The following is an 18,982-nucleotide window of genomic DNA, read 5'->3' as shown; positions in this document are numbered from 1 at the left end:
TGGATTTACGGTCTCCCTTTCCTTCCCGACACTGGTAAGAAGTGTGGAGAGGGTCTGAGAGACTCAGAGCCAGGTGAGAGTATGATTAAGCACCTCCCCTCACTGTCTTGCCTCAAGTTCCTTTTTAACCAAGAAAGGTACATAGACCGGGACGCCTGGGTGGCTCAGTCAGTTAAGCATCGGCCTTCAGCTCAGGTTATGATTCTAGGGTCCTGGGATCAAGTCCCACATCGGGGCTCCTTGCTCAGCAGGGAGCCTGCTTCTCCCTCTCCTTCTGCCTGCTGCTCCCCCTGCTTGTGCTTTCTCTGACAAATACATAAAATCTTAAAAAAAAAAAACAGGTACATAGGCCTACTCCCTGTCTCCAGGCTGTGAGCTTCTAGGGTGGCCCCTTTATTGCCCAGATTTGCATACAGGAATCTCTTAAGGGAACCTGAACTTTGTTCTTAGTTTCTGCTTCTTACTGCCTGGTTCTTAGTTTCTGCTGGGACAACCCAATCTAGAGTTTGACGGATATAAAATTCTGATCACATAAGCTGGAATCTGAGTGACTTTATGAGGACAGATGGCATCAAACGTTGGGCATTTGGTCTACCAGGACACCACCTGTACTGAGGAAATGGTGGGGAGTAATCCAGGGGGCAAAAAAAGATGGGGAGGAGTAGAGGGGCAGGAAAAGACGGAGATGTGGAGAAAGGCGAGCTACACAGAGGGGAAAACACATAAAATGCAAGACACCTCTTGGTCCAAATGGCAAGGGGTATTTCAAACATTGTATCTGTAACTTAATAGCTTTGTGACTTCCGGCAAGCTACTTTACCTGGCTGAGTCTGTCCAGTCTGTAAAATGGAACGTGAATACTTCCCTCACAGGAGGCTTCCAGTGTACTGGTAACGTCTGTATCTTCACCTGGATAATAATTACACTGGAAAAAAAATAGAGCTGTACGTTTAAGATTTGTGCATTTTTCTCTATGTATGCTATACCATACTTCAATTAAAAGACTTACAAAAAAATTAAGAACATTCCCTTTACAGGGTTGTGGTGAAGATTCAATAAAAACATGTTTATCAAGTCTAGCACAGTACTGGCACATTAATGCGCGGCCAGTGTCCACAGTCCAGATAGAGGGGCAAGGAACTTTCTATCTCTTGGAGCCCAGAGGCTCGAGGTCTTCCTTTTAAGTTACAACTTTTATGCCGCTGCTACGCTCCGAGCCTGTTTGACCAAATAACCGCGCCAGCTTAAGTATACGCTGGAAACCCGGCCAGCCCGTCTCTATGGGAGAGGAGAGAGAGCTGGTGCTGCGAATCCAGGAGGACACGAGACAGCAGAGGAACCTGCAACGTGTCACCCAGGAGCCTCCTCCCTCCAGCAGAAAGGTCCCCAGCAGCCTAGAGTGGTGTCGCCGCGGCGCGCGGTGCAATGTGGGCCAGCAGAGGCACCGCCTCCCGGGCCACTAAAGCCTCCCACGTGGCCGGCTGCTTGTGCTTCGCCCGACCCCCGCCTCCTCCAACCCTGCGCAGTGAAGTGTGTCTAAACTCCAGCCAATCCGACCACTAGCAGCCAGAGGAGGAGATGATGCATGCTCGCAGCTCTGGCTTCCGCCCTCCGGGTCTTCACGAGGGGCAGGGGTGAGGTCCACCACTGCGCGTCCTGCTGAAAGCCCGGTCCTCTCCCCGCCTCCGGGAGGAGCTTCCTCTTCACTGCCAGACTTAAGCCAGGTCCCCGTCTTCACCATCAGGCCAACTTCCCTTGCAGCCCACCGCTTCCGGAAGCTGAGGCCTATTGGCTCGTTGGCGGGGCGCAGGACCGAGCAGAGATCACACTGTCTTGTTCACGCTCTGTGTTCCAGCCGAGGTGAGTTTCTCCTACTGCTGCCCCCATCTCTGTGCCTCCGGAATAGAACGGAGAGCGCAGGCTCTGGAGGCAGTCTGACTTGGTTTCGGATTTGAACTCTGTGTGGTCTTGGCTAAGTTCTCAGTTTCTGTGGACCTCAGTTTTCTCACCGATTAAATGAGTTCCTACGTCAGAACTGTAGTGAGAATTAAGTGAGATAAAGCTTTTAAAGCGCCCGTCAACTATTAGGTGCTCAGTAAGTTTTAGTTGTCCTCTTTTTGTTTGCTCACCAACACGATTTTTGCAGGAACTCTGGACTTTCTATGGAATTGCAGAGATACTTCTTGGAAGTGGTCGGAGTGGGTAGACTTAGCTTACTTAGGCACCTGCCTTGGGTTTGGGAAAGCTAGGGCATGTTTTTCCGTTGCCTCAGACCTCTGTTACAGCGAGACTGGATGGATTCTGAACTGTCACCAGATGGGGTTACTATTAACTAACTCTTCCCTTCAGCCTACCTGTACTCAGGCTGCAAGATCTCCCTAAAAGAGTCCTGATGGTTTTAATCAAGCCTATTACTTTCCCCAAGATCTCAGTTTTCTTATTTGTACAGGAGCAATCCCAGTATCATCCTGTATGAAGCCACTGCTTTTTTTTGGTTTTGTTTTGTTTTGTTTTTCTGAAAATGGTAAAGTGCTTTGATATTTTCCAGAGATGATTCTTTCCAGGTTACCCAAGAAGTAAAGAAAGAAGGTGATGAAGGCAGTAACTTCCTCAAATGCACTCCCCCATCCCAGCTGTCAAGCTCTCTACCATTTGCCTTTGTGTGTGTCTTTAGTGTGTGTGTACGTGCGCTCACATGTGTGTTTCTATGTATATGTATGGGGCAGGCACTCTAGGAGTGATGGGTTTAGATAGATGATACACTCTGACCTCAAGGAGTACGGTGGTCTGTGAGGGAAAGCAACATAAACAACTGCAGCTAAGCCCACAGCTATCAGTGAGTGGGAGGAGCAAGTCCTAGCTGAAGGAAGAGCCCCAGCCAGCCAGGCAAGGGTGGGACTTGGGGAAGCAAAATGTGCCTGGACTCAAGTTAGTGGTGGCTGGTTCTGCACTCTGAAACCTGGAGTTTGCAATGAAGAGGTGGAAAAATGAGGAAGGTGGGAGCCAAGTTAAGAAAGGTATTACTAAGGAATGTAGACTTTATCCTGAAGGTAGGCAAGGACTGCTGGAGGAGTTTGAGCCTCTGGGTCACATGGTCAGATTTAGTGAATGGATTGTGGGGAGAGCAGCCAAACTGGAAGCAGAGAGATGGGTGGTTCAGGTAGGGGTGGTTCAAGCTAGAGCAGTAGCCTTGGAGGCAGATATGGATGGACTGGAGAAAGACATAAATATATATTTTAAAATTCTTTTCACATATGTCAAGAAGTACATGAACTGTTACTGCAGTCTTAGGTTTTACATTACAGTCCAGAGCAAACTATCTTTTTAAAAAATACTTACCAAATTAAAAAAAAAATTTTGGGGGGGGCGCCTGGGTGGCTCAGTCGTTGGGCATCTGCCTTCGGCTTGGGTCATGATTCCAGGGTCCTGGGATCGAGTCCCACGTCAGGCTCCCTGCTCATTGGGAAGCCTGCTTCTCCCTCTCCCACTCCCGCTGCTTGTGTTCCTACTCTCACTGTCTCTCTCTGTCAAATAAATAAAATTTTTTAAGATTTTATTTATTTATTTGACAGAGAGAGACAGAGCACAAGCAGGGGGAGAGGCAGAGGGAGAAGCAGGCTCCCCGCTGAGCAGGGAGCCAGATGCGGGGCTCGATCCCAGGACCTGGAGATCATGACCTGAGCTGAAGGCAGATGCTCAACCATCTGAGCCACCCAGGTGCCCCTTTAAAAATATTTACCAATATTAATAGGATTTTTAACCCAACCAAATAAACCAAATCTTGGTCACTGTTACATATTTAAAGTGGTTTTCCATGCTGGCTTATTAGAAGTACAGGTAAGGGTATACCCCCCTACCCATCACCTGTCAGAATCATAATCTGATAGATAATAGTCAGAAATGCCAAATGAACTGAAATGCTTTATTTAGATGGCTTTTCAAAATCCCATAGATTATACTATGAACATGTTTGCTTTAACAAGTTTTTATCCAGGGCCTTGAGTCCCTGCTAAGAGAGTATACAGAATGAAGAGCATGGGTCAGGCACTCTGCACAGTGCTTTAGATATAGCATCTTGGGGTGCCTGGGTGGCTCAGTCGGTGAAGCATCTGCCTTCGGCTTAGGTCATGATCCCAGGGTCCTGGGATCAAGTCCCACATCGGGCCCCTTGCTCAGCTGGAGCCTGCTTCTCCCTCTGCCTGCTGCTCCCCCTGCTTGTGTGCTCTCTCGCTCTCTCTCATAAATAAATAAAATCTTTTTAAAAGATTTATTTATTTATTTGACAGAGAGAGACACAGTGAGAGAGGGAACACAAGCAGGGGGAGTGGGAGAGGGAGAAGCAGGCTTCCCACGGAGCAGGGAGCCTGATGCGGGGCTTGATCCCAGGACCCTGGGATCATGACCTGAGCCGAAGGCAGACGCTTAATGACTGAGCCCCCCAGGCGCCCCATAAATAAATAAAATCTTAAAAAAAAAATAGATACAGCATCTCTTCAAAAGATGGGCCAGGGGTGCTGAGATTCAAACCCAGGTCGTGCAACCCCAGGCCTTGAACTATTCCCTTTGTGCTTTGCTGCTGGATTTGATGAGAACAGTTTTGGACATGTTGAGTCTTAGATACCTATAGGACATACTGGTGGAGATGTCCAGAGGGAGTTGAATGTCCAGAACTCGTGTGGGCAGAATCAATGTTTATTTTTTTTATTTTATTTTTTTAAAGATTTTATTTATTTATTTGAGACAGAGAGAGAGCACATGAGAGGGGGGAGGGTCAGAGGGAGAAGCAGACTCCCCGCCGAGCAGGGAGCCCGATGTGGGACTCGATCCAGGGACTCCAGGATCATGACCTGAGCCGAAGGCAGCCACCCAACCAACCGAGCCATCCAGGCGCCCCAGAATCGGTGTTTAATGTAACTGAAGATGTGAGCTCAACCAGGGAGTGGGAAGAGGATTGGGAACAGAACCCCGAGGGACACCAGCATTTATGGGAAGTAGAGGAAAGGCCCACGTAGCCAGAGAACACTCATGTAAATACTGCTTCCTCTTTTTTCCTGTGTTTTTGAGTTCCCTGCATCCAGGCAGCAGCTATAGAGCCCTCCTCTGAGAAGGGAAGACAGCCCCAGAGAGAAGGAACATAGGTGCTGACTTGGGAATAATAAAACCTGAGTCCCTTTTTTTTTTTTAAGATTTTAAGTAATCTCAGCCACCCAACGTGGGGCTTGAACTTACAACCCCAAGATCAAGAGTTGCATGCTCCACTGAGTGAGCCAGCTAGGTGCCCCTAAAACCTGAGTCTTGATATCACCTCTCCCCACACACAGCCAAAATCTTTTTTTTTTAATTTTTTTAATTTATTTGAGAGAGAGAGGGATCGAGCACATGAGTGGAGGGGCAGAGGGAGAGGGAGAAGCAGACTCCCCGCTGAGCAGGGAGCCCGATGCCCGATGCAGGACTCCATCCCAGGACCCTGGGATCATGACCTGAGCCGAAGGCAGGCGCTCCATGACTGAGCCCCCGAGGCATGCCAGCTTTTCTCTTTTATGTGTAAAACCTCTCCCAAGTTAACAGGGGTTTTGAGTGCTGCCAGAGGCCTTGCTAGGCAGTTCCTGACACCTTCAGAACCTGTTAATGCAGGAGAAGGCTGGAATGCCAATGCAAGAGGCAGAAGATGAGGGTAGAGTGAAGAGCTGACAGAGTATGACTTCCTGTCCTAAAGACAAACATTTGTTCTCATTGTGGCCCCTCCATTCTCTCCTTTGGAGCTCTTTCTTGGGTGAAGTTCTTTGTTAGGTGTTCCTTCTCCTATGAGCTCCACTCCCCCAAGCCTCAGCTGTTTGGGATTTCAGTTTCACCATCAAAAGAAAGGGAGAAGCAAGCATCAGGTTTCTTCCTTTTTGCCTTAGATCAGGCTTTTGTTCAAGCTTTCAGGCTAAGTCCATGTGTAATTTCAGAGTTCTCCAGTGTGTGCTAGGAGATCTGGGAGAGGCCATCAGGTCACCTGTTTGGGGATCAAGCCCAGGACACTAAGCCACAGACCCTGGTGGCGACTGGCAGGCTAGTTCCTGTGAGGTCCGGACATGCTTGCCTGATCCCTGGGAAGTTTGTGTCCCGGGGAAGTTTGGTAACAGTATTGCCCTTAGTGATCTGTGGTTTGCTGCCCAGACTGAACATTTTTGTTATTTGTTTAGCAGAAAAAGGTGGTCTCCATGACCAGGTTGTGCTAGACTATAAAATTCTTCCAGAGTCGGAAGTATTAGGAAAGACAATTTTGATATGTCAGCTATCCTTAAAATTTATCTTATTTCCTGCTCTACTATATCATTCTTGATGTCTTTTCAGAACTTGGAAACAAAGGTTATATATATATTTTTTTAATTTTTTTTTATTTGACGGAGAGAAAGACAGTGGGAAAGGGAACACAGCAGGGGCAGAGGGAGAGGGAGAAGCAGGCTTCCCGCAGAGCAGGGAGCCCGATGCGGGGCTCGATCCCAGGACCCCGGGATCATGACCTGAGCTGAAGGCAGACACTTAACGACTGAGCCACCCATGTACCCCAAGGTTATATTTATACAGTTATTGCTGGCAATGCAGTCAATCCCAAGGGAGTGATATCTGTAGTACTGATGAGATCAAGGGAAAAGGTTATTTCTACCTTATTGGCTCTTAGGGTGAGCATTCTTTCTCTTTTCCCTTTTGCTTGGATAATTCCTATTGAAGTCAAGACTTGATTCAAGGGCACCTTGCTGGCTCAATCAGTAGAGAGTGCAACTTTTTTTTTTCTTTTTTGAGAGCAGGTGTGAGAGGGAGAGAATCTTTTTTAAAAAAAAATTTTTTTTTTTTTAAGATTTTATTTATCGGACAGAGAGAGAGCACAAGCAGGGAGAGTAGCAGAGGGAGAAGGAAAAACAGACTCTCCCGTGAGCAGGGAGTCCAGTGCGGGGCTCGATCCCACGATCCTGGGATCATGACCTGAGCCAAAGGCGGTCGCTTGACCGACAGCCACCCAGGCACTCCTCTTTTTTTCTTTCTTTTTCTTTTTTTTTAGATTAGGGGGTTGGGGCAGAGGGAGAGGGAAGAGAATCTTTAGTAGTCCCTACACCCAGCATGGAGTGCGATCTCACAACCCTGAGATCATGGCCTGAGCCGAAATCAAGAGTCAGTCGCTTAACCAACTGAGCCACCCAGGCACCCCAAGCATGCAGCTCTTGATCACGGGGTTGTGAGTTTGAGCCCTATATTGGGTGTAGAGATGACTTAAAAATAAAGTCTTAAAAAAAAAAAAAAGTCAAATATTACCTCCAAGAAGCCATCCTAGCAGGGTTACTCTTTTCTTGTAGCTCTTGCGCAGATTTTGATTCTGTCTTACACATTGTACTGTTATCCTCTGTCCTCACCGCACCAGCCTGTAAACTCCAAGAGGGCAGGGACTCTATTTGAATACGTGTGTCTCTTAGGCCTAGCACAAGGCCTGGAACGTTTGTCATTTACTGACTGAATAAGTATTCTTGGCCCTTTGGAGATTTCTGATTTTCAAAGCTCCAATCACCCACCTATTTTATTCAGTTGGAAATTTTCTCGTGTCTATAGCTTACTGCTTTCTGCTGTGTCTGATTCCCCTTTCTGGAAAGCCTTCTTCCCCTGACTCTTGGGAAAGTCCAACTCACTCTTAAAAGCCAGTGTCAGTATTTCCTGGTCCTTGCCCTACAGAAGTCATTTGCTTTTCTGTAGCACACTGTAATATGTGTCTACTGTGAGGCACAGCACATGAATTTTGTAAGTCTCTGTTTACCTGCCCTTTTCTTGCCTTTATCCATTGGCTTCTCTTTGGATCTTTGGCTCTGCCACTTCTCAGGTGTTGATTTGGGGGCAAATAACTTCACCTCTCTGAGTTTGTTTTTTTCACCTAAAAAATGGTCTACTTACCTTTTAAGAGCCTACTCAGGCCTAGCAGCATGCCGATCAGACCTCTTTTTGAGGGACCAGGAGAATCTGTAGTTTCTGACAACCTCCTGGGAATGTTCACTTCATCTGCAGAGAAGTGACCTGTTCCTGAATCCGTTCTGTCACCTGGTCTCACTCTGACTCATAATGGCCTTTTTGCCTGTCTTACCCTGGCTTGAGACGTTATGTGGTCAAGGCTGGGTACTTCAGGGAGCCACTCACCTTGGTCTCTTGTATTGGAACTCTCTAACACAGACCTTTAGCTTGGCAGAAGGAAGGGCAGCCGTGCCGGTGGTCCAGTTAATGTCTGTCCAGGAGCTACTGGCTTTGGCTGGTTCGGGCTACCCTGTCTTAGCTGCCCTCTGCTCACAGTCATGTGTGCACAACCTCTGTGCTCCCTTTACCAGCCATGTTTTACAGGAGTCTTGACCAATGGGTAGCTGAGGCTCAAGCAGCCACATTGACCCCCACCCCATTCTCTTCCCATCTGTGTTTCAGGGGGCAATGGCGGCTTCATGTGTCCTCCTGCATACTGGGCAGAAGATGCCCCTGATTGGGCTGGGCACCTGGAAGAGCGATCCTGGCCAGGTGAGAGATGGAGGAAGGGGAGGAGGGCTTCTTGCACCTCTGCTAGGGAAAAGGCAGAATTTGGGAGAGGGTCCCTGAATTTTCCCTAGCAGCCCCATCGCTGTACTCCATTTCATGTAGGGATGAGCCTGAAGGGCAGTGGGAAGAAACAAGGGAAGAGACCGGTAGTGAGCCCTTGGCTTCCTGAGCTGACTCAGAGGAAGGACTGAGGGGCCCAGAAGGGTCAAGAGAGTAGGAAGAAGCCCTTTCCCTAATTGGATCTGCACTGAGTGCTGTGGCAGACATGGGACCCCTCTGTGCCTGACCCTGTGCTGACCCCTAATATGGCACTTACCACCCTGTGCTACTGACTGACTGAATGAGTATTGTCATGTCGCCCTCTCCCACATAGGGCTCCTTTTTTTTTTTTTAAGATTTTATTTATTTATTTGAGAGAGAGAGAATGAGAGAGAGAGAGCATGAGAGGGAAGAGGTTCAGAGGGAGAAGCGGACTTCCTGATCAGCAGGGAGCCCGATGTAGGACTCGACCCTGGGACTCCAGGATCATGACCTGAGCCGAAGGCCGTTGCTTAACCAACTGAGCTACCCAGGCGCCCTCCCACATAGGGCTCCTTAAGGGCTGGGCCACTTCCCAGTGCTCAGTCCAGAGGTAGGCACATGCATGGCAGGTGTCAGGGTTTGAAGAATAGCTATGTCAACTGCTTAGACCAAGGGTTAGCAAACTTTTTCTTAAAGAACCAGATGCTTAATAATTTAGATTTTGCTGGACAAGTTGCAAAATGGGGACGATTATGTACTGATAAAACCATTTAAATATGTAAAAATGGTTCTTAGCTGAAAAAAAAACAAACAAAAGGCAGCTGCTAGCTGGAATTTAATAACCCCTGGTGTAGACTCTTCCAGCTTAGGGGAGTGTGGGAATAGAGACCTGCTTTCTTAGGGTTGTCATAACTAGAGATGCAACTCCCACCTAGGGTGGGGCATCTTCCCAGGGCTTCTTCCTTGCTCTTTGGAAATCTGAGTCAGAGTTTAGAGAAGTTTGGGGATTAAGTTTGAGAGGGACTCTGGCAGGGAGAATAGCCTCTTCTCTCTGGGATTTCGGCTGGTATTTGTGGTGTGCTCTGCCTCTTTTCCCTTTGCTTTCCTTCCTCCAGCTGCTTAGAACCCTGGAGCCAGGGTCTTTGTGCTCCAGGTAGGCACTGACGTGGCCCAGGCGAGTCCAGGAGCTAGATAAGGTCAGGGGGTGGAGATCAGAACTGGGCCAAGACTGGGGGTATGGGGCAAGCAGGGCTGAGGGGAGTACATCTGGATAGTAAGAGTTGTACCTAGATGGGGATCTTAAATGGCAAGGCCCTGGCACCCTTGGTTCTGTTTTTTTTTTTTTAAATAAATTTATTTATTTGAGAGAGAGAGAGATGGAACAAGCCGGGAAGAGGGAGAAGTAGACTCCCTGCTGAACAGGGAGCCCGACGTGAGGCTTGATCCCAGAACCCTGGGATCATGACCTGAGCTGAAGGCAGATGCTTAACCAACTGAGCCACCCAGGCGCCCTTTTGGTTCTGCTTCTGATGCCGGTTTTCTAGTCTGGTTTTTAGCAAATTGACTGACCTGTCCTACTTCCTGTCTGCTTTCTTCTTTACTGACAGAGGGCTCTGGGCCTCCATCTCACTTTTCTGCCTTCCTTAATTTTTTCTCCCTCTCAGAACTCTTCTGCTCCCCTGAACTCCCAGAATTCAGGTGATCTATGTGGCTCCATAAGGATCTCTCTGTGTGGGCTTAGCCTATGAATTATTTACCTGTGTATCATGTTTCCCTAACCAGCTCCTCAGGCCTGGAGAACCAGTCTCTATGACTTATACTTCTCTTCCCTGTCAATGTATCCATCCATCTTCTGAGCATCTAACTGGGAATACAATGTTAGTTTTTTACTGGGCCCCACTGAGATTGCTTGGATAGGAGGGAATCTTGGGGGTTATTGGGTTGGCGCAAAAGGTTTAGAGTCTCTGAAGAGGCTTCTGGTCCCCTAGACTAGAACCATCTTTCATCTTCTCACCCCTACTTTACAGATGACTGCAGTGGTATATTCCTGCCCCTCTCCCATCAATGACCCTCAGGAGGGCAGTTTTTTTTTTTTTTTAAGATTTTATTTAGGGGCGCCTGGGTGGCTCAGTTGGTTAAGCGACTGCCTTCGGCTCAGGTCATGATCCTGGAGTCCCGGGATCGAGTCCCACATCGGGCTCCCTGCTCAGCAGGGAGTCTGCTTCTCCCTCTGACCCTCTTCCCTCTCATGCTCTCTATCTCTCGTTCTCTCTCTCTCAAATAGATAAATAAAATCTTTAAAAAAAAAAAAAAAAGATTTTATTTATTTATTTGACAGAGAGAGTCACAGTGAGAGAGAGAACACAAGCAGGGGGAGTGGGAGAGGGAGAAGCAGGCTTCCCGCTGAGCAGGGAGCCCGACGCAGGGCTCGATCCCAGGACCCTGGGATCATGACCTGAGCCGAAGGCAGACGCTTAACGACTAAGCCACCCAGGTGTCCAGGAGGGCAGTTTCTGCCTAGGCCAACAGAGCTGAAAGCTCTGCTTCTGTCACCTGGCAGGTGAAAGCAGCTGTTAGGCATGCCCTGAGTGTAGGCTACCGCCACATTGACTGTGCTGCTATCTATGGCAATGAGACTGAGATCGGGGAGGCCCTGAAGGAGAACGTGGGACCCGGCAAGGTGAGGATGGGGCTACAGAGGGATGGGGTGAGAGGGCTGGGGCCTGGCTGGAGGGATCTGGGGGCATCTTCCTTCTAATTCCTCTCCCAGAGGTGAGGGTGGGTAAGACTGGGTGCCCACAGCTCTTCTCACTATGGGCCCTGCCTCCTGGACCAGGTGGTGCCTCGAGAGGAGCTGTTCGTGACTTCTAAGCTGTGGAACACTAAACACCATCCCGAGGATGTGGAGCCTGCCCTCCGGAAGACACTGGCTGACCTCCAGCTGGAGTATTTGGACTTGTACCTGATGCACTGGCCTTATGCCTTTGAGTGAGCCTTGCCAGGGTCTTTATCCGGGGAGTCGGGTGTTGGGGGGGTCCTGTTAGTATCTTGTAAGGCACAGTAGCAGAGCAGGAGAGGAATACTGCTCAGCTTGCCATGCGAACTCAGCCTTTTATGCGAGCACAGCCAGGAGTTTAACTACAGAAAAGGAGCGTAGCTTCCCGTGGTGGGTATCCTAGGGGCACATGAGTGGTCCCTCCTGCTCCCTTTATTCATTCAGGAAACTGCTGGCTTTTGCTGAGCTAGGCCTAGGGTTGCAGTAGAGAATCAGCTCCAGCAGAGGGTGTGAAAGGAGCCTTACCATCAGCTCTGTGCCCTGTACTGGAAGAAGGTTGCAAGAGCCTGCAACCTCTCTGAGGAGGAAGGAGTTCAGAAAGACTTCCCAAAGGAGGGGAGATACAGTCTGTGTCTAGGAAAAAGAGGAGAGGAAATGGGCATTCTATATAGAGTTAATGCCTGGGTCATGACCTGAAAGGGAGAAAAACCATGCTTGTTTCTTATTCTTGGCCTTTTGCCCTTTCTGGGCTTAGTATGGGGACACAGAATGACTGGATAAGGTAAGTCAGGAGCCTGGCATTTGTGCCCACTCGTGGAGGACTGTTTTTCACTTAGGCGGGGAGACAACCCTTTCCCTAAGAATGCCGATGGGACTATCCGCTATGACTCTACCCACTACAAGGAGACCTGGAAAGCTCTGGAGGCACTGGTGGCTAAGGGGCTGGTACGGGCACTGGGCCTGTCCAACTTCAGCAGTCGGCAGATTGATGATGTGCTCAGTGTAGCCTCTGTGCGCCCAGCTGTGCTGCAGGTGAGCACAGCAAAGCAGATCCGTTGGTTTGGGGGTATATGTGTGTGTGCAAGAACATGAGTGAGCAAATGATAGGTCTCCTTCATGGAGATGGCTAACAAGTTTTCAGGAGTGTTGGTGTAGGGGCACCTGGGTGGCTCAGTCGTTAAGTGTCTGCCTTCGGCTCAGGTCATGATCCCAGGGTCCTGGGATCCAGCCCTGTATCAGGCTCCCTGCTCTGCAGGAAGCCTGCTTCTCCCTTTCCCATTCCCCCTGCTTGTGTTCCCTCTCTCGCTGTGTCTCTGTCAAATAAATAAATAAAATCTTAAAAAAAAAAAAGTGTTGGTTTAGAAATTCTCTGCATAAACCAGGGCATCGGGGCACCTGGGGGGCTCAGTCAGTTAAGCATCTGCCTTCAGCTCGGGTCATGATGGATCAAGCCCCTCATCGGGCTCCTTTGAGCAGGGAGCCTGCTTCTCTGTCTCTGTCTCTGTCTCTCTCTCTCAAATAAATAAAATCTTAAAAAAATAAAGAAGGGCAGTGAGTTAACTACACTAGAACTAAAATAAAAAAGGGCTAAAAAGTCTTTTTGATTCAAACACAATGGAAATAAATATAAATAATGTACATGTAAAGTGAGGTTCTGTCCGTGAGAACAAGTACTATGTATCGGTTCATATCAAATACAAGATTAGAAAACCAAAAATACAGACAGACATTGAAGTGTGGGAAGAGAATGAAATGGACGGTGGAAGGTGGAGAATGGGAAAAGTGGGCTGAGGGGAAGTGGGTGGGTCAGCAATGCAAGGTTGGTCAAGATGTGCACGACTGGGTGGGGCCCCGCAAGCTGGGTGGGGCCAGCCTGTACTGATGGGTTTTTTCTTGTTTCAGGTGGAATGTCACCCATACTTGGCTCAGAAGGAGCTGATTGCCCACTGCCAAGCTCGGGGCCTGGAGGTGACCGCTTATAGCCCTCTGGGCTCCTCTGATCGAGCTTGGCGTGATCCTGATGAACCGGTCCTACTTGAGGAGCCAGTGGTCCTGGCCCTGGCTGAAAAGTATGGCCGGTCTCCAGCTCAGATCCTGCTCAGGTGTGGCAGTCTTGGGTAAAGGAGGTGGGTGAGGGCACCTGGTTTGGGAAGCCAGGGTTGAGGGATTCCTTATCCAACTACCTGAACGAGGCTGCTAATCTTGCCGTGTAATCTGGGGGAAGCTACTCTGAGGCATGTCCCCCATTCCATTGGGGCTCAGGGACTCCAGGAATTTAGAGAAGGCTGAGTGGAGGTCGAAACAATGCTTGTGAGGACTGACTCCTCTTCCTCATCTACTTCAATCCCCCACCTTAGGTGGCAGGTCCAGCGGAAAGTGATCTGCATCCCCAAGAGTATCACCCCTTCACGTATCCTCCAGAATATCCAGGTACTTGGTGATGGGTTCTGTCTTCTTTAGCCCACTGGGACACAGTCTGATTCTGATTCTGCCTGACAAGAAGATAGTGTTCTGGAATCCCAACTTCTGCACACGAAACTGGCTTTCCTGACCCCCACTTTCCATCCCCAGGTGTTTGACTTTACCTTTAGCCCAGATGAGATGAAGCAACTAGATGCCCTGAATAAAAATTGGCGATACATTGTGCCCATGCTCACAGTGAGTATATATCACCTGCCAGAGTTAGGGAATGTAAGATTTGGGGTGGAATTCTGGCCCAAATCTGGCCTCAACCTTGCTGGTTAGAGGAGAGGCAGGATGTTGGTAGGATTGTTGTCTTGGACACAGTGGGCTCCTTTCTTTTTCTTAAGCTTGGGGAAATAATATAGTTCGGGGAGAAAGCATTATAGCCTCTGAGTCCTAGTCCTGCCTCAATATCTTGTGACTTAGAACAAGTTATTTCACTTCTATAAGCCTCAGTTTCCTGTCTGTAAAATGATCCCAGTTCCTGACACCATAGCAAGTTCTCAGTAAATGGTATAAGTAAGAGGAGCCTAGAAGGCCTCAACCTTGGTAGAGAGATTGAGGTTGGGTTGAAGCCTGTTACAGATAGGAAAATAAATATTCCTTATTCCAGCTGAGACTGCAAACTCTTATGGGCAGGGGCAGGGGCAGGTATATACCAGGCTATGGTTTGCTGGGATGCTGTCAACACTGGCATTCTCTGAGGCCCAGGTACCTGTACTACCATCTGGCATAGTACTGTATACAGGTGATGTTCAGAGGAAGATTCAGGGAAAGATGCTGTGTCTTTGGAATGTCAACTCCTCCTAATGGAGCCATCTGTCTGTCTCTCTTTCCAGGTGGATGGTAAGAGGGTCCCGAGAGATGCAGGGCACCCTCTGTACCCCTTTAATGACCCATACTGAGACCACCACTTCCTGGTTCCTTCCCAGCTGTCTAGCTACAAGGTACTGCCACCTGCAGAAAGGAGTTAATAAAGCCATTGGAGCATCCACACTACTTGCTTGTCTTATTTGTCTGGTCAGACCATTTCCCTTAGGAATGCAGGACTGAGGGATGCTGGGTGCCACCTGCCCCAAGCCCAGACTGCCTTTCCTTTTTGATTCTGGAGAAACTGGGATATGGCTGAATTCCCTTTCTACTTTCTTGAATTAGGTACATTGAGGGAGTAGCGCCATGTAGTGGCAGCTCTCAGCACTACATGCTGTCCCAGGGTGCCCAAAATTTGTCTTGTCAGGGTGAGATCGAGGTAATGAGAGTCTTGTGGTTTCCTGGCACTGCTGGGCCTGGAACTTGGGTTCCCACCCCACCCCACCGCCTTGTTCAGTGCCTAGATTTAGGACTATGAAGAGCCAAAAAAACACTTATATTCAGAAGTTCAGGAGTCCCAGGTTAGAAAATCAGGAAAGGTGGGGATAGGGGCTTTGTCTCAGACACTCCAGGCAGTGTGCATCTGAAGGACGTTGAGTGAGTCTGAAAACTTGTCACTCTGCACCTGTCTTAAGGTCCTATCTTAGGTATTTTATAGTCCCACCAAAGGCCACTGAGGTTTTAGGAGGGAATTTTGAAAAATTCTTCTAAATTTAAGTCACACAAAACTAATTTTAGTTTTCCAGTGGAACCATTGCTCTTCACTCAACAAATATTTATTGTGTACTTATATGAGTTAGGCACAATGCCGCACCCGGGAGACCAAGACACATAGGTCCCTACAGTTTAATGGAGGAGACAGACTTTAATTGCATAATTAGTTTAATTACACTTGGAAGAAGTGCTATGAAAAGCACAGAGTGAGGAGCGTACTGATTTAATCAGCTGAGATATAAAGGATGAATAGGGATTAATTAGTTAAAAGAGGTGAGAGTGGGAATAGTCTTCCATGCAGATTGGATAGCTTATGAGGAAAGCCTTGAAACTGGAAGAAGCTGTTAGAAAAACCTAAAGAAGTCTTCTGTGATAGAAACAAAGTCATTGGGGGTGGAATGGCATGAAATAATGCTGAAATTAGGTAGGGCTTGTGATGGAGAGCCTAGGAAACTGAGTTAAGATTCTGAGTTTAGGGGCGCCTGGGTGGCTCAGTTGGTTAAGCGACTGCCTTGGGCTCAGGTCATGATCCTGGAGTCCCAGGATTGAGTCCTGCATCAGGCTCCCTGCTCAGCGGGGAGTCTGCTTCTGCTTCTGACCCTCTCCTCTCGTGTTCTCTCTCTCATTCTCAGATAAATAAATAAAATCCTTAAAAAAAGAAAACAAAAAGAAATATTTAAAAATAAATAAAAAAGGGGCACCTGGGTGGCTCAGTCGTTGAGTGTCTGCCTTCAGCTCAGGTCATGGTCCCAGGGTCCTGGGATCGAGCCCCGCATCGGCCTCCCTGCTCTGTGGGAGGCCTGCTTCTCCCTCTCCCACTCCCTCTGCTTGTGTTCCTTCTCTCCCTGTGTCTCTCTCTCTCAAATAAATAAATAAAACCTTCAAAAAAATAAAATAAAAATAAAAAAAGATTTTGTGTTTATCCTGAAGTAGCAGGAAGCCAAGGATGAGTTTGGAGCAGGACTAACTTGGCTTAATTTGTGTTCAGCAACACAACACTGGTACAGTGGAGAGAATGGATCAAACGGACAAAAAGTAGGTGGAAGGAAGCATGTTGGAAGTTAGTCTTTCTCTCTGGTCCTTTCTACCTGGAACAACCCACCCCTTTGCCCATTTGCGGTTAACACCAATTACTTCAATGTTCAGTTTAGCTGTCACTTCCTCTGAGACATCTTTCCTGACCTCACCCTCCCCAAGTGGCTTTTTTTTTTTTTTAAGATTTTATTTATTTGGCAGAGAGAAACACAGCGAGAGAGGGAACACAAGCAGGGGGTGTGGGAGAGGGAGCAGGCTTCCTGCTGAGCAGGGAGCCTGATGCGGGGCTTGATCCCAGGACCCTGATATGACCTGAGCCAAAGGCAGACAATTAATGACTGAGCCACCCAGGCACCCTCCAAGTGGCTTTCTGTATGATTCCATAGCTCCTTGACACACTTTCATGATCCAAGTTTTACAGTTATGAGGTAGTCTGAGTATTTATTAGTTTGCTAGGCCCGCTGTAACAGTACCACAGAATGGGTAGCTTAAACAACAGAAATTTATTTCTCACATTTCTGGCAGCTATAAATCCAAGATCAAGGTATCAGCAGGACTGCTTCCTTCTGAAGGTCATGAGGGAAGGATTTGTTCCAGGCCTTTCTCCTTGGCTTATATATGGCTATCTTCCTGTGACTTTACATTTTCTTCTCTGTATGTATCTATGTCCAAATTTCTTCTCTCTCTTTCTCTCTCTCTTTTTTTAAAGATTTTATTTATTTATTCATGAGAGAGAGAGAGAAAGAGAGAGGCAGAGGGAGAAACAGGCTCCCAAGGAGCAGGGAGCCTGATGTGGGACTCGATCCCAGGACCCTGGGATCATGACCTGAGCCGAAGGCAGATGCTTAACCGTCTGAGCCACCCAGGCACCCTCTTTTTTTTCTGACCACTAGAAAAAACACAGAAGTTTATTATTCCTGTTATGAAGGTTGGGTCTTTATAGGATGAGGGAGGGAATTCTGACAGTGGGGGAAGAGACCCCTACTTGCTGGTGATGAGTGGGTTCCGCAGGACCGTGATGACCAAGTCCCCACACAGGAACATTTTGGAGATGTACCAGTACTTGCTGACTGGCTTGCACTTTTTGCCCTTGCCCCTCTTGGGGATCTCAGTCCTAATCTGTTTCACATTCTCCAGCATCAGGTTGCAGTACCTGTTTCCAAATACAGCCACATTCTAAGTACTGGGAGTTAGGACTTAAGTTTATAAATTTGGGGAGGAAACCATTCATTCAGCCCATCTGAGGAAGCAGAAGTTATCATAACATAAAATTATTCACTAATAAACTGCTTAAAAATTATTCCTGATTCAAACGTTTCATCTGGCTTAGCTTTAGTATTGCTCTGTTGACATCTTTGTGTAATCAATGGATAACACAGCACACATCCATAGCAAAGTAAAGTTGCAAACCTTGTAAAAGATGTATTACTTGAAATAGTGAAAGTGATGTTGGGGAGCTTCATACAACATACCCAAAGCCATTGAAAAGTGAAGATCGAATAGTTAACCAAAAAAAAAAAAAAACGATGAGGACACTAGCCTTCAAAAGATGATGTTTGGAATATCAAAGTATTAAGGAAAGCTTTTCGGAAAACTATGAAGTCTTCAAGTATTTTTGCAAAAAGCATTTTTTTTTTTAAAGATTTATTTATTCATCTGAGACAAAGAGATAGAGAGCATGAGCAGGGAGAGAGAGAGAGGGAGAAGGCTCCTTGCTGAGCCAGGAGCCCGATGTGGGGCTCGATCCCAGGACCCTGGGATCATGACCTGAGCCGAAGGCAGATACTTAACTGTCTGAGCCGCCCAGGCGCCCCTGCAAAAGGGATTCTTTATATGATTATTGTGGTTTTTTTTTTAAAGATTTTATTTATTTATTTGACAGAGAGATAGAGAGCACAAGTAGGCAGAGTGGCAGGCAGAGGGAGAGGGAGAAGCAGGCTCTCTGCTGAGCAGGGAGCCGGACATGGGGCTCGATCCCAGGACCCTGGGATCATGACCTGAGCCGAAGGCAGCCGCTTAACCGACTGAGCCACCCAGGCGCCCCTATATGATTATTGTTTTAAATAAAAGGCCACAGACGCAGAATTTAAAAATGAGACTTGCCTTTTTAAGACAACATTCCAGAAGAAAGGAAAAGAGTGCTTGCCAGTCAATGGCTAGCACCACCACATTCCAGTCTCTTATATCAAAATTTTTTATACACAAGTACAATCTAAGACCTCTCAGAAACTGCCTTGTGGTCTGCAAGGGAGGAGGGTCTGTCTCACACTCAAGTAGGAAATATGAGACCTTGTGGCATTGTGTAGCAGAAGGAATGTGCACCTTGTAGTCAAAGGTCGGCAAACTTAAAAAAGGATACTTGAAAAAGGGACTGATAAGATGTATTTGAAAGAGGGCACAGTATTTGTTGAGGAAAATATCCATGAATTGGGGCGCCTGGGTGGCTCAGTCGTTAAGCGTCTGCCTTTGGCTCAGGTCATGATCCCAGGATCCTGGGATTGAGCCCCGCATCGGGCTTCCTGCTCCACGGGAAGCCTGCTTCTCCCTCTCCCACTC

At 47.8% G+C, this 18,982-nt stretch overlaps 1 protein-coding gene across 2 annotated transcripts; it reads left to right on the top strand.

Moving 5' to 3' along the window:
• Positions 1–1,471: 1,471 nt before the first annotated feature.
• AKR1A1 (aldo-keto reductase family 1 member A1) lies at positions 1,472–14,806 on the top strand. 2 transcript variants are annotated; one of them, XM_028123429.2, is made up of 9 exons: positions 1,474–1,860; positions 8,440–8,529; positions 11,129–11,248; positions 11,405–11,556; positions 12,181–12,376; positions 13,247–13,446; positions 13,702–13,774; positions 13,916–14,002; positions 14,647–14,806. In XM_028123429.2, exons 2-9 carry the CDS (start codon positions 8,446–8,448, stop codon positions 14,710–14,712), a joined length of 978 nt encoding a protein of 325 aa, XP_027979230.1. In that variant the 5' UTR covers positions 1,474–1,860; positions 8,440–8,445; the 3' UTR covers positions 14,713–14,806. The 2 variants fall into 2 exon arrangements, with proteins under 2 accessions (XP_027979231.1, XP_027979230.1); XM_028123430.2 differs by lacking the exon at positions 11,129–11,248 and having other exon boundaries at positions 1,472–1,860.
• Positions 14,807–18,982: the final 4,176 nt, after the last annotated feature.

The sequence above is a fragment of the Eumetopias jubatus genome, unplaced genomic scaffold, assembly GCF_037043125.1.
Source record: "Eumetopias jubatus isolate StellerSeaLion01/CBP00866 unplaced genomic scaffold, mEumJub1_p1.0 scaffold_4, whole genome shotgun sequence".
Taxonomy (NCBI): Eukaryota; Metazoa; Chordata; class Mammalia; order Carnivora; family Otariidae; genus Eumetopias; species Eumetopias jubatus.
Note: the sequence above shows the minus strand (reverse complement) of the source record. Positions and strands in the feature narration are given on the sequence as shown.